The 15794-nt window shown below is 36.2% G+C and overlaps 1 protein-coding gene across 5 annotated transcripts in view; it reads left to right on the top strand.

Moving 5' to 3' along the window:
* Positions 1-2351: 2351 nt before the first annotated feature.
* The window catches only part of JAKMIP1 (janus kinase and microtubule interacting protein 1), a 90693-nt gene continuing 77250 nt past the window's right edge, over positions 2352-15794 (top strand). The window contains exons 1-3 of one of the 5 annotated variants that reach the window (XM_080344093.1): positions 2353-2512; positions 4062-4182; positions 15380-15649. In XM_080344093.1, coding sequence (XP_080200219.1) covers positions 15521-15649 — 129 coding nt within the window. In that variant the 5' untranslated portion in view covers positions 2353-2512; positions 4062-4182; positions 15380-15520. Of the gene's footprint in view, positions 2513-4061; positions 4183-12133; positions 12239-15379; positions 15650-15794 lie in introns of those variants that run through there. The other 4 variants (XM_080344095.1, XM_080344092.1, XM_080344096.1 and 1 more) reach the window with 4 other exon arrangements.

Here is a 15794-nt window from a genome sequence, read left to right as displayed (position 1 = left end):
ACTGAGGTTGACTTTAAACCCAACTGGATTTTTCAGGCCATGAAGTAAACCAAAACTGTGCCAAGTTTTTGTCTTTGCTTTGATTTGCTCCTCTTTACATAGAGACTTTCTATGTTCAGTGAATAAGTTTCTCAATGATATGAACATTTTATTACTCGTGATTTTTCTTCATTAATTTTGTAAGGCATTTCCCCCCACCATGGAATCTAAAATGTGAAGTACAGAATGTTTCCCAGTGTCTTATGTTTATCATATGCTTGCTAACTTGACCACTGTCGTACTTCAGCTACATCTGTCACCATTAGTAAAGAAGAAAGGCTTTAATTGCTTTGGTCTCAGCTGGATGCTAAGCTGCTTTGACAGACTTTCCCAGCCTTCTGTTGACTTCTATGTGTATATAGTATATAGTCTGGGTATTCAGAAGGAAGCTATATATGCTATGCATAAAAGAACACCACAGTATCTTGGTTGCTTCAAGGGGCCTTCTACTGTATGTTGAAAAGTTGTTTTTTCTGCCTATTGGAGGAAGTACGGTAAGTGTGGCAGTTTAATCCAGTGCCTAATTCCTGGCTTTTTCATCTTGCAGGAAAGCAGCGGTAGCTTTAGGAAATATCTTCTCCCAGTGTATATTTTGCAGTTCACTTATTGAAATTTTTGCCTCTTTGCTCATGAACCCTGCTGTTATATTGAATATAGTGCATAGTGAACACTTTCTATTTCTGAACAAAAGGGTAAAATATGACCCTAAGTAAAGCAAGTGCTGTGGGAAATGACTGCTATGGAGTGTATGACTGTTACTGAAAACTTCATGAAGAGAGTAAAGTAAAAAATGTAGGGTACAGAACATGCTTTAGGGCCCATGTGGGTAGTATTCAATTGTCTTCTGTGACACTCAAATACAGCTGGTAGTTCATTAATATCTTTGATTTTAATGCTTCAGATAATTTCATTATAGTGTAGTCATTATAAAGAGTGAAAAAAATACTTTTAAATAATTTGTTGTTCCTTAACGTACTTAACTTCTACTATAGAGAAGAATTATGGTACATAAATTTGTTTTGCGGGCAACAGATAAACTAATGTGACCCTAAATTCTCTCTTCTGGAATTGGGAAGGCAATTCAGCCTTTACTGCTGATTGGGTTTAACTTTATGGTAAGTGCACGAGGAGCTTCAGTCATAGATGTATCTAAAAAAATCATTTCATGTCTACTTAATAATAAGAGAAAGTAGATGATGCTGATTTTGAAAAGAATAAAAATGCTGAACTCTAAAACCAGCTGTTGAATATTTTCATTTGGCTTTCTGCTAAGGTGAATCTGTTTTGTTTTTTTAAATCTGAGATAAATGCTATGTAAAGGTTCTCTCTTTTTTTGCCTGTTGTCCTTTAGTCTGTCCTGTTCCTATACATTCAAACAGTTGAATATAAATTAACAAATTGACTTAGATGGAATGTTTTATTTAGCTGACTCTGTATAATGAAAATGAAATGCTCAAAACATGAGAGAGCCTTTAACAACTAGTATATTTTGGAAAGTGATTTTGTCATGTACAAATTATCTATGAGGAGGTTTGCTACTTTCCGGAACTAGTTTATGAAAATCTGAGCAGAGGGATTTAATCCTCTGGATTGCTTATGAATGTTTGCCCAATGCTATAGGAAACCACCCCCTTCCCTATCTGGTCCCTATTTGTCTTATTTGATGAGTCATATTTCTTGCATTTTCATGTCTTATGTCTTTGTCTAGACCGTTTCTGACATTTCCAAACTATCTCTTCAGAATAGTGATATAAACAAAGACATTAATGCAGGAACAGTGCTGTTATGTCAGGCAGCTCTGTGCGGGCACTTCACTGTAGAGAAAGACTGGCTGCTTCTGTGAAAAATTAGAATTGCTGAATTGTGTTGGGTATAAGACTGGGCATGTTTTTTAAAATGGCTCTTTCTATGTTTTGCTGACTGATCATGAGATTTTTCCCTCTCTCTTTACATTGGCAAAAGTTAAATTTAGATAAACTTTGAAATTACTTTTATATTTCCATTTTTTTCCTTAACATCCTTCGAACAATCCATCTGTGCTGACTAATCCTCTGTACAAATATTACTCATGGTCCCTGGATCTGTGATTACAGATCCATTACCATTCAAACACAGAAAAGAAGTACTAGAACCTGCTTGTGTCTGAATAGTTTCTCTTACTTGCAAATCTAACAAGGGAAACAGTACATTTGGGTAGCTGTACAGCTGCTGGCAGAATTCCCACACACGTTTTACCATTAGATAAGACTATGGCTGGTAAGGGTTATGTTGAGATAAGATAGGTAATGTTTCACTTAGTCATCTAAAAGTACTCATCCATGTGTTGAATGTTTACAAGAGGTGTTGAAAAGAAAACTAAACAAGCTCTTCTGACACTTTGGAAAGTTCTTTTGTGTATATAAGCCTTGCTCTCCAGTATTAAGCATAACAGATCTTCAGGCTGTTATGAAGCTCCTTGTCTATTCATAAACAGGTATGAATGGAAAAAGAAGGTATGAACTGTGAGAAATCTGTAGCCTACATGATATGCATTCAAAAAATAGCAGTGAGACAACATGAAGTTGGCACTTTTGACAATTCTTTGGGATGCTGTTCTTGTAATACTTGGTGCTTTTTCTTGGTAAATAGGCTCTCTCATGGTTATGGGTGTCTTTCTAGCTTTTTGTTTGTTTTTCTCAGCTCTTCCAGTTAATTAATTTGTAAGTGCAGTGGCTCTTCATGGTGTGTCATGAATATTCAATAGCTTTGATAATGTGATCTGATTGTGGAAATATATGGGGGGTGTGGGGGCATTGTATCATTGTAGAAATATAGATTTCCAGGAGAATAGTTTTGAAGAACACAAATTATCTTAACACCTGGAACTTATTCTTTCTGGAGGAAACCCATCCTGTGCACATATACACATGATCGTGTTGAATATACTGTAAGAATCCTTGTTTCACTAGTAGTCTTAAGCAACAATATATTTTAAAAGGCACATTTATGTGTTGCCAAATTATAATCAGGTTGGGTAATAACGACTGATTTCAGGTTGTTGCTCAGTAGCTTGGTGCTGCAGTTCTGCAACCAAATGCTGTAGAGTGGCATAATGTATTATTTTGAGCAAACTGCTTTCTCTCATGCTTTTGTTTTATTCATAGAGACCTTTCTGCTCCTTTTCCACTTTGTGTGATCTCTTTGCACTTCCTCTATTTTATATGGAATTAGAAGTCATTATGCCTGAAAAATGTCACATACTGCTATGCTCCCATCTCCCAGCTGAGTTCCCTTTGTATTCAATGTGAACTGTGCTCTGAATCTGTGTCAAAAGCTAAATTTTCACACAAACCAGAAAGTCTATCTTGAGTTTGTGTGAAAATTTACTTCAAATGGAAATATATTTGGTAGAATTGTATTTATTAACATCTCCTATTTAAAAATCTATTAGTAGCTCTTGTGTGAATTAGTTATAACAGAAATGAGGAAAGCAAAATATGAGGAAAAATGAGCATCTCATAGGATCATATGTGTGAGTATAGAAACTAAATTGAATACAACAGAGCATGTTAGCAAATACAACCCACCACGATGAAGAAAAAACCCTTTCTGGTGAATATACTCTTTTGGGTCTGGATGGAACCAAGTAGCACAAATATACGTCATGACTGCAGAATCAACAGAGCTCTGATTTGTGTTGAAAAACTGCTTGCTCATCAAAGATGTTGATTTAAAGGTACATTATTTTCATGGGGTATCAGACGGTGTCATTTTCAGGTACTGTCCTAAGTTCTGTTTTATTCACTTTCTGAAAGTATTTTGATCTTGAAGAAATATATTTTGTAAACTCTGAAGTCTGAAACTTACTTCACTGGTTGAATCTCTGTGATCCTCTTTACCTGAATTATTTTTAGATGTTGAATCACTGTTTAGAGATTGTATCTAAGACGTATTAAGCATTTATTGTCTGGAAAAAACACCATATTATCGAAAACAGAAGTGTTACTGGCTACTGAAAGTTTATCACATGTTTATCATTACAGTACCCTTGACTGTATTCCCCAGCCCTGGAAAGAGTACTAGTCCATGCTCCTGGAAGAATTCTCTCTATTTACAGTTTAGGAAAGGGAGATTAGAGAAGCTGATAATGCAAATCTGTCAGAGGTATGTACGTACAAGAGGGATTGCTATGTAGACAGAGTGATGGGTTTTATAAGTGTACTCTGAAGTCAAGAACATCAAGGATGCAAATCTGTATGTAGTCCTGAAGGCGAACAAGATGGAAAATGTTGAAAGGAATGTGTATGTTTGTGGGGATCAGAATTAATTAAATAATTTCAATAGGAATAAGTTTAATTTTGATTAGTTGGCAACCCCTAAACACAGTGCTGTGCAGGCTTAATAAACTTCTTTACCACAACCCTGCTACCCTGTGCACTACTTGCTATTAAAATGCAGTAAAGTTTTGGTGAAGGAAATAAATTCTCATTGACATAAGTGAAATCTATCTTACAATTAAGAAATGCGAAAGGGGACCTGATGAAGGAATATGTCGAGACATAAATGACAAGTGTCCAATCTATAGCAGAGACATTTCTATTGCTTCATTGAGGAGCTTGTGTTTCTTTATTGAGGAAATACTTTATTGCCTTCTTGTTCTTTCAGACAAGAGGTAGAAAGGAATGCAAAAGTTCTAGTATTTTACTATTCTGAACCTTACCCTGGTATTGTTTTGTTTTTGAGATCAGTTGTACTTTGTTCCCTCTGTTCAACAGTAGCGGTTTAATATTTCTGTGCTTTTCAGGAAACTGTGGGAAGCTGACTTCCCATCTTTCTCAAGTAAAAGAACTTGTGTTAAACTGCTTGCAAGAGTGCAGTTGTAACAATTTCCTGCACAAACACAATTTTATATTTTCCCTGCCATACATATAGTGATAGATATGTGAATTATTTTTTTAAGTTACTAGAAGTCAATGAAAGAGGAGCAGGGAAAGGAGGTTATATTGCTGGTGGAGAGCAGTTTCCAGGTATGGTGGATGTTGTTACAACCCAAGAAAAAAAGAGCAATTTGGTAGTAGAAAGGAGGTGGAGAATATATGAGCATTTCAATTAACTTCCAACAATCAATCTAAGGTGAAGGCCTGCTTATCTCTAAGACAGCATCTAGTAATTTCCTGTCTTTAATCCCTTACAACTTTGGAAAGTGTTAGTGAAGACCTTTATGAGGTACTGCTAGAAAAATAATAATATATGTTTGTAGTATAGCCATTTGAACTGATATTCCCTGGGGAGTAATGGATGTGGTTACACTTAAGACCTCCTGGTTTTCACATTGTTCACTGAATCCGGCAGCATTTCATCACTTTTCTTTTCCTGTGCAAAGGCAGGGTATGCAGATAACAACTAAATCTTGAGTCTAACTTTCAGCTTTCAACTTCTTTTTTTTTTTTTTTTCTTTTTTAATTTTCTTCTTCCTCTTCTGATATGCACTTTCCTTTCTTCTGTCTGTGTGAACTGGTGATTGTGAGGCACAAGCTGGGACAGACTCCCCAGGGTGCTGGGGAGTAACAGACAAACAGCAGATAGGACCCTTATTTAGGCTAATGTTAAGAAGTGGCCTACATCACTGAGAAGATTAGCTCTATTCCTTTATTAGACCCTTCTTAAGCAGGCTCCAGTCTGATAGTTCATTCGACAGGGTATATTCCACCACCATCCTCTTCTCTGCCTTCTTCATACTTTGGAAACAGGTAGTTAAAGTTACTATAACTGCTGTAGCTTTACTGTTTAGGAGGTGAAAAATTGCAGTGCTACTGTCATAGCTGTGATAACCTTAACCTTAAAGCAGAATTCAGAGATTCACCTAAAGTTTAGGAGATGATGTGTGGTATGGAAATAATAGTTCTTTTGGCAATACCTATTTCTGTATTTTTCTGCTGTGTCTTCATTAAGACTAAGTGTGTCTGTAAAGTCACTGTCAACATGCTGACTTTTGAGGCTTCCCTCTGTCACCACTTTTAGGGAATGATGTGGGGAGACAAACAGATCTGAATACTAAAATTAATTCATAGCAGAAATTATATGAATATGAATATGTTTTTATACAATGACGCAAAGTTGTGATTGCTACTCTGTCCTATTTACATGATATTCCAACTTGAATAAAGATTTTTTTGTCCGTGGTTGAAGATGATCTACAGAATTATTTAGATCTTGCAGAAGACAGCCTTCTTTGTGGGTACCATGGGAAGAAGGAAGTTGTGTTCATAAGGAATGACGCATAAAAACCTTTTATCCAGCCACAGGGACTCCTGTAAGCTTTAGGTGACATGTCTTGACCTCAACTTTACGTATTTCACAGTTTTGATATATGTATGTGAATAAAAGTATTTTCTGCAAGTCTTCATGGCCACCACATTCAACTCTAACCATCTTCAGAAATCACATTCATGCTTCTGTTGGCTGACTTGCCAACAACCCTTCCAACAAGCCTGGCATGGTTTGAATTGAATTTGCTGGCAGTTACCAGAAGAATATTTTATTGGTAGCCTTCTCACGGTGGTGAAGCATTTTCAGTTCATGGATATTGGAGGATGGTTACACAAAGAAAGTCCTTAGTTCACAAAGTTTCTCCTCTGTGCTTTTCTTGTGCTTTTTCATGCTTGTCTGTGCCCTGTTTAAGCTGAGAAAGAAATGAAAGTTTGCCCCCAGGCTCTTGCTGTGTTAGTATCTGGCTGTGCATTTTACTGGCTGTAGTTTTAAGCTGCTGCACTGCTCCCTGATGGAATTGAGTGAATTGAGAGATGAAAGAGGCTATTGTCTGGCTGAAATATCCAGTTTAAATATTTCATCCCAGGTGATGCACTTCCATCAGCCTGTACTGCAGAACCAGAGGGACTTAAACTCTTTTTACTCCAATGTACATTTCATTCAGCAATACTTGAAATGCCAGCTCTAGCTGGCTGATTTTCAGAGCACTGTTAGGAGAAAATTAACAGATATTTTGAGGGAACTGTAGTTTCATGGGACACCGAATTTGATGGTTCCTGCCAACTAACAATTGTAAAATCTTGCTAGCTTCTCATAAGCCCCATTTCTTATAATCACTACCCAGTGTCAGTCCTCAGAGTGTCTTTAAAAGGTAGGCAAGTATAATACCTATTTTTCTGAGAGATAAGTGATTTGTTCAAGGTCATACAAGGAATCTGTGACGGAATTCTGGATGGAACCAAAATCTGTGAAGCTTTCACCCAGTGTGTTGCTCACAAAATAGTATTATTATTATCCAGTTAAATGTGAATGTGGGGTGTCTTACTTCAAGTAAGCTGAAGTTGAGCAAGAGTCCTTGATAATGGCAGTCAAATGTAAATTTGGGGTCCTAAATTCCTGAGGGCAAGTAGACACTTTTTGAGGATTCTGTGACTCTTCAAAATTTAAGCAACAACTGTCAGGTCTGTAGTGTATGTATTTTGATCTCAGGAACCAAGGAACTTGGCTTTAAAAGTGGAGCACGATGGCATTTTATCAGTCCTCCTGTATTACTGGAATAGGCTGACATATTTGTTTTGACTGAGGACCCTGATCTTAATTACGATATTTATTGAAGTCAAGCTGCCCCTTGGCAGGTGAGGAAGTTTTTTTCATTAACCTGCTCTGTGTTATATCTTTCTTTATTGTGCTGACTGATATGCTCGTGCTGCTCTGCACATAGTTGTATAATTCTTCTGCAACAGACCAGTAAGGTGGGAATGTGGCCTGGATGGTACAATACAAGGTAGATTGCAGGTTTAGTACAGGTGATTAATTGCACACAAGGATTATTAACATCAGAGACAGTGGAATCTTATGATGCCACCTCTGTTTGCTTCACTTTTCAGCTGGTAACTATATCACATCCAGATATACCTTTTATCTTCTTTACACCTACTTGACCTTTCAGATCTATCCTATTGATTATAAAGTAAGTATTCAACAAAGTATTAGACTACCCCAGTTTTTTTTCCTACTGATGTTCCACCTGTCTCTTGGGTTGTCAAATTGGGAACCTGAACCTCTTTCCCCAAGCCCAGCAGATGTCTTGCACATTTTCTACATAGCTGTCATGTCCGAATTTTTCATTTTTCCAATTTCAGGTTTTAACTATTCTAATCCTTTACAATAAAAATGATAATAATGATGGTTTATTTAAAAAAAAAAAAAAAAATCAAGGGAACCTTCCAGCAAAAATGGATAAATAATTAAACAAAAGCAGTCCTGTATAATCCAAAAGCCTAAATCGGGCAGGATGATTGATCTGTGGGTTGTCATTGATAGTGAATACAGATATTGGAGTCTGTCTCTGTATTTGCCATTTATCTAACCCTAACTGGTAGATGAAACATCTTGCTCTTTCTTCCTGCTCCTGTTGATACTCTTAAATACTGTGCTTTAAAGGGAATACAACTTGTCAGTGAAAGCCTGGGAATTTCCCTTCATCACGCCCAGGGTACCATCGAGAGAGTAGGAGGCTGGACATACGTTGTGCTAGACCACAGGCATCTTGTCCGGTCTCCTGCCTGTGCTCAAAAGAAAGGACCTGGCACAGAGATCAGAGGAACAGCTCTGCCTTGAGCTGCCTCTGGGGTTGCAGATAAACCAGCACCCAAAACGGCTCTTAACTCTGTATCAGGACTGAATTTGGAAGGTTGTGGAGGAATGGCTTTGTTTTATTATTTTATTTGCAGTTGAACTTTGCCTTTTTGTGCTATCTTTTTTTTTTTTTTTTTTTTAAATTTGTGCCACATGGCTCCTGTTTGTAGCAATTTGTCAGTTTGTCTTTTAATATGGGTCGCAGAGTGATTTTAATGATTAATCCACAAAACAGAGCTACAAGTGAAATTCAGTAAATATTGGTAAAGAACAACAATTCATTGAAGCCAGTGAATATTTTCTATTTACTTTAAATGCCTGTGATCAAGCTCATCACTTTTCAAAAAGAGATTCAAATCAAAGTTTCTGCAACTCCTAGTATGTTAAAGTGTTGTGTAGTGCAGAAAGGGAGTCACAGAGTGCACCTGTGTAGGTTTCGAATGGGCTAGCTGATCTGAAGGATGTATATGGAAACAGCATTTTGGAGGAGATCTGGTTCACTGTCTCTCCTGGGAGGCTATAGTGGAGTCAATGCTTTCTAACACTTCTCTGCATGAAGACTGTGTAATATTGTAAGGCAGTTGCACTGCTCACTGAGCACTATGTTGATATCTCCAAATGAGCTGTGGTGTTGTGCTTTTTGTTCCCATCCCACTATGTGAATTTGTTATTTTGATTGTTCTCTGCTGTTCCAGTAGTTTTGACCTGAGTAGTTGTAGCAATTTGAGGAGATATCGGTTCCAGGATATCAAACAGGGGTCTCATATCTGAGGTCAGCATCTTTGCACCCAAAGTATTGCATTTCTGTTGTTGCTTGCCAGTAGAAAAGTAGTGACAATTGTCTGTAATAATAGTCCATTTGCAGTTATATTTTTGAACTGGTCATTCAGTTGCCCTCCAAAATAATCAATGAAATCAGAGACTTGTTCCTTTAAATCCTTGTGGTGGGTTGACCCTGCCTGGACATTGAGTGCACTCCAAAGCTGCTCTGTCACTCCCCTCGTCAGCTGGACACATAAACTTGTGACTATTTAAGTTAAGGGCTAGCTTTTCTTAGGGTGGGCTGCTTATGTTCTTTGGCTAGAATGAGGCCATTAATGTACTGGATGCCATCCAATGGGCTACAGCAGTATCAATGAAAAGTAATTATGCAGTGTTACATGTCTGTCTGTAGTAGGTACATGTAGGTCTGAGGGTGCGTACAGGCTTTTTTTATTTTGTGATATGCAGTGACTTGGAAATTTATTTTAGTTGTGTGTGTTTTAACAGATGCATACATGACAGAGGCAACCAATTAACTGAAGTGAAAGTGAACACATTGGTGAAATTCATTCTGAAACTTGCCACACTCTAGTTCTGTTAACTGCCCCATGAGGATCTGGAAGGCAGTGATTTGTGATGGGATGTTAAAACATGGATACTGGTTCCTGGGGGCAGTGCAAACTTTCTGAAAGACTGCAGAGATACAGGATCTCAGCAGATCACTTTTCCTGAGATGCCATTGGAAAAGGTCGTGGAAACAATTACTGTCCTTGGCAGAAGAGCTACCTTACTTTTACAAATACTCTGCTCATCCACAAAGTATCACTTGCTATGGAACCTTCTGAGTGAGGTGTCCTAAAAGCATGACGCATGGGACACTGGAATCTCTACAAAGCAAAGAAGTTAACTCTGTTCAACTGTGGTCAACAGGATTGTGTTGCTATGAGCTCTTTCTGCAAAACTACAGTTGAAAATACTTAAAGCTTCCTGGTGGTTGCTTTCCACATAATTTAGATGTATTAGGCATATCGTTATTAAAGCAAGAATGGCTCAGGACTGTAGCCTGTGAATCTGGAAAAATGAAAATGGAGCTAGTAGTTAACAATAAAGATGGTTTTATTTTTATTCACTAAAAAAATCACAAGTGACACAAGTGCTGCACTGCAGGGAAACTTTGAATTTCCCTAAGTGGGATAGGATTTAAAATAATTCTCAAAGGCTCTACTGTTTTAGAAATTAATCTATTTCTATAGGTAGCTAATGAATGAGTATCTAAAATGTGACTAGTCTACAATACTAGAAAATGTATCTGATAATTTGTATTTGTATTTCTGGGCTGGGAAAAGTATCATTTTACATCCTGCAGAGGTTTTGCTTTTATCCATTCAGTCACATTTTATCACATAGAACTGAGAACTGAAGCAAGAAATGTAGGTCATCTGAACCTTGTAAGAAATGCGCCTTGGGCATTGGGAGCTATGAACATTGTCTTTCCCACACAGTCACTGGTTGATAATGACTGGTTTATAAACTAGAACACAGGTGAACTGGCAGTTACTTCTGAAGTTAACATTGTGCCTGTGTCCACTGCATTTACTCTTCTGAGGTGCTAGGGTGATCAAATTTATTTTAAACTTCTCGAGTATTCAGGATTGTGCCGTACTAAGAATGTACTCAAATCTGTTTACAAGTATAGTAAGAGTTGAGGGTAGCCTATAGTAGGCTCTGCAGTAAGGTGTGTGTTTGTGTGCTTTGCTTGGTGTTTCAGCTGAGATGTTAAAAGCTTCACCTTCCTAAAATTCTGTTGAAGCTAAATAACACTGTTCAAGTCTGAATCAAGACTGGAGTGATGAATTTTGGATGACACCATTTAGTAAATTTTTCTTGTTACCATGTTATTTAACCATATTTATTAGTTGAGTTTGACTGTACTCAGTATTCCTGTGGATTACTGTTTATTACTGTTAGACTCACTCTCTAAAGGTATAACTCTCCAATTATTCTCATGTATTCAGTAGAGAATCATGTTAAAAGAATTGCATTTATTTAAATGGAATTATTTTTCACTGGAAGCTATTAAGTTCCTTTTCTTCTTACTCTTCAATAATAAAAATTCTTAGATGCTACACTTTCACATTTTTTGCAATAATTGTTTTTCTTTTTCTACTGCTGTGTTTTATTGGTATTTAAGATCTAGACGCATCAGAGAGCAATTTATGACTTCTATGCCTTTCTCACTAAAATCAGGGAAGAGATTGAGACAGTGAGAAAGTACATTCTTTCAATCTGTAAAGCAAATAGAAGAGAAACTGAAAGTTATGATTGGAACATTGTTCAGCTGACTGGTTTTCCAGGTACCTTAGAAATTTAATGGATTTCCCAAAAGGTCTGACACAAATGGAATAATAATTTGTTAATCAAGTTAAATGTTTTGTTCTCTCACATGTCAGTCCCTCAAACAGCTGAACAGTTGATTCAAATCCACTGAAGTTTATTTCTTTTGCTGTTGTTTATCTTGAATTACAAATGCCCCTATACCTATTAACTAAAGTGAGACATTTGGTGTCTTCCAGAGACTGCTGAAAAGGTGACTTGTGATTTGGAATCCATTACTCTTTCCTATCCTTTCTTTTTTTTTTTCGTGAAATATGCAATATATTCAGATGATCCTAAGGTTTACAATAAGTGCATTGAACTCACCTTGCAGGAAGTGGCTATTTTTATTCATGGAGTGATTGTGGAACTGTATTGTGGTGTGGTGGCTTCATGAACTTGCCTCTCAACTGACAACTGGTGAATTAATAAACAGTTGGTTGAAACTTCTGAATCGGTAAAGTCAAATTTTGTCAGAGTACAATATTTTTTTCCTTTTTTTTCTCACTGTATTTACAAGTATGTGGCTGTGGTGGTGGGTGTGTGTGGTGTGGTGGGTTTTTTTTCTGTTTTGTTTGTTTGTTTCTTTGTTTTTGTTTATCCTGACCTTTCTCCAAACAGTACAAGTGGGCACTCAGCTAGAGGGGAATCTAGGCACTCACTCATTCTAACCCTTCCATTTGGGAATCAAGATGCATGCTCTTCTGTTGTAGACCTTGTGTGTCTGGGCTTTGCACCTCTCTGAGTATATAAAGAAGATTTGTGTTGCCATAGTTACTGCTTTTGAAAAAGATAGGCTCGAAGATGTATCTATGGAAGGGTGAAAATGGAAATATTTTTATGCCAACCAACACAAGTTGATGAGTTGTTTGGTTTGGGTGTGATGTGTCTTTTATTTTTTTGATACCTGTAGAAGAAGAAGATTAATTTCTTCATGTTCTTAGTCTAAACTTTTATTTTATCTGAAGGGTACAATTTTTAATGGCTGCGAGCTAAAGGGAAAAAATAGGAATATCAAAACATTGTTATCTACTTTAAAAGAATTCTATTTAGAGCCCAACATTTTTGAAGGTAGACAACAGTGTTATTCTGGTACCTTACCATAGGACCTGATTTGTTAAAGGGTTTGTTTGATGGTGACTCTATGGTAGAATGTGAAATCCGCATTCATTGAGAGTTTTACAAGACCAGGACTTCAGAGATGGGCCACCCGCTGAAGTGCAGAAATATAAGTTAACATGTTCATATGGAGTGGTCTAGTATCTTCATAATGTGCTTGGAATCATGGTATGGTCAGGAGAAATTGTTATTGCTGAACAAAATATATTTGGTAATTTCAAAACACTCTGCATTCCAAATCTCTTTTTTGGTTCTTTGGATGTCATGTATATCCATATCAAGCACAGTTACCTCACTTTTTTGTTTGACTGATGGAGAAGCAAACATGTCTATAACTTCAATGTTCTTTTTTCCAAACTGTAATTGAGATGGGGGGCTTCTAATAAGGATAAAATTAAAGTAACCAGATCAATGAGGGATGTTTTTTGTTTCCTTAACTTAGTTAAACATCTGCTAAATTAAATTGTATATAATCTGACTGCATTAGAAACTTTATTTTAGTAAGAATTTCAGGAATAATTCTTTGAGAGTATGTGAATATCTCAGACAGTCTTTGAGATAAAGAACAACTAATTTCCCCTTCCACTATTGTAAGTGTTGTGGAATTATTATAGATCAGATTTTCACATCTATGTTATATTAGGTTTTCTTTACAAATTGACCAGGGAAATAACAGTAGCAACTGATTTTAAATTATTTTTTTCCATGCAGCTAAGGATTTTGGATGAAAACATTGATTAAATAGTCTTTAGTTTAGTCTATAGCATCATAGAAACTCCACAGAAAAACAGCATTAAGTTCATTTTACAAGAAGAACAGTTCCTCAGGTTTCCTCTATGCACTAAAGAGTTCTTTGTTTCAAGTTACTGTAAGAATATTGTTAATTTATTTTTCTGGAGTCAACTATTATGCATAAAATCACAATAGCACTAGTGTTTATTTGTTCTGTAAGGCAGGTTTGATACATAAATAAAATTAAAATTTAACTCAATTTCCTCTTTGATCATAAGTTATATATTTAAAATGCTCACTATAATGAATTTAAAGAATAGATTCAATTTTATTGCATAGGATAAATTGACAGATTATTAAGTTTGGAAGGAAAGAGATCTGATATTACAAAGCAAATCATTATTTCACTTATGTTACTTAGCAAACAATTGATATAGTTGGTCTTTTTCAGTTATTTTTTATAAATGAAAGAACTCCATGGAAATATTGTCAAACAGACAGAGGATACTTGGTGTCCTGAGTTGTATGCACATTTAATCTGATTTGACTTGTCACTTTGAACAAGATATTTATCTCCTTGGTTTCTCTTTACCAGTCCTTAAAGAGAAGAATAAAATTTATGTATATATAATTGAACTCACCAAATGGTGTTTGTTTATACATACCTGAGGTATTGTTAACCCTTTAGAAAGTATGTGCTGAAGAATGCATGTGATTTTTCATTTCAATACAATTTCTAAAATAGCTCCCAGGCAGAAATATGCTGGAAAGAGCAACTTATTGCTTGAAGACAATTTGGTAGCAATTTTCTTGGAAAGACGATACTCCAGGAATGTAGTTCAATATTAAAGTAGGAACCTCTCTGCTTTGTTGGCAATTTAATGATGGGTATTTAAAATTAGTAGAAGATGTGGGTTTGGAAACTACTTCAGCATTGATAGCGTTTGTTGCTCAGTTTGTTCTTGTGGAGCACCAGGTTATTATTAGAGGAGAGCAGATGAGGAAAAGAGCCTCAGATTAAGCTTCTATAACTACTCATGAAGCAAACTAATTGTGGGATTTCCTAATTATTGGAATTAAGGTTCTTTGTATGCTATTGATATTCTCTTTGAATATTACATAAATCTGATTTAAATAATTGAATACTTTTTAAGCTTAGAGGCATGCTGGGAAATGAAAATGAAGTTAAATACCTTCACATTTGCATTAGAGCAGTTCAAACAGGATTAACCCTGAACATAAGCAGTTTATATGTAAGATATTTTTAAGAAATCGTTTTGAAATATTTTTCCAGATTTGTGATACCATTTCCATATATCATGATGCTGTGAGAGCCGATGGTAATTATAAATTATACAATTATGAGTTATGCACTTCTCACTTTAATGCATCAGTTATTTTTCATACTACAGTAAATAAACTATTGCCAGTGAAACACCACCAGCCTCAGTTAATTTATGGTTCTCCCTGTGCCTCTTGGGAATCCTGAGCATTATCCAGCTCAGCTGTCGAATAAGAGATGATTTCTGTTTATATGCTATATTCATCATAACTGTGAGGACATCACATTACAGTGGCAAGATGATGAAACATTGTGTTACTTCTTTTCTGATCTATTTCTTCCAAAGTCTAGTACAGTATACAATATAGTACTTGTTATGAGGAAGTTCAGAGTGCTTTAAAATGGATGTTTGATTCTGCTCCATACTGCAGCCTAATTTTATTGCTACTACTTTGTTTCTTCCAGGACATGAGAGACTGTTCCCACGATGGCAGAGACTTATGTGAAAGATTTTGTTGATCACTGCATGGCTCTTAAGTGCTAAAAGCAAAAGGCACTAGCTCAGTGTGGAGCAAAAAAAAAATATTTTAAACTTCAAAAGTAATTATGTCAAAGAAAAGTCGTGCCAAGGGAGAGAAGTCCGACATGGAGATTGAAGCCTTGCAAGCTGCTAATGAGGAGCTACGAACTAAACTAACCAACATCCAGATAGAATTTCAGCAAGAAAAAAGCAAGGTATTTGTCTGACTATATTTTGTAATCATTCTTCTTAACAGTAGCACTGTTAGAATCCAGGCTGCAACATACTGCTTTCTCTGAAATAAAATTTTACATAAGAGACATCCAAAGTTTCATCCATGTTTTTCCAGTTCACTTTGTT

Source organism: Nesoenas mayeri (assembly GCF_963082525.1).
Source record: "Nesoenas mayeri genome assembly, chromosome: 4".
NCBI lineage: Eukaryota > Metazoa > Chordata > Aves > Columbiformes > Columbidae > Nesoenas > Nesoenas mayeri.
This window is presented reverse-complemented; position numbering and strand designations above follow the sequence as displayed.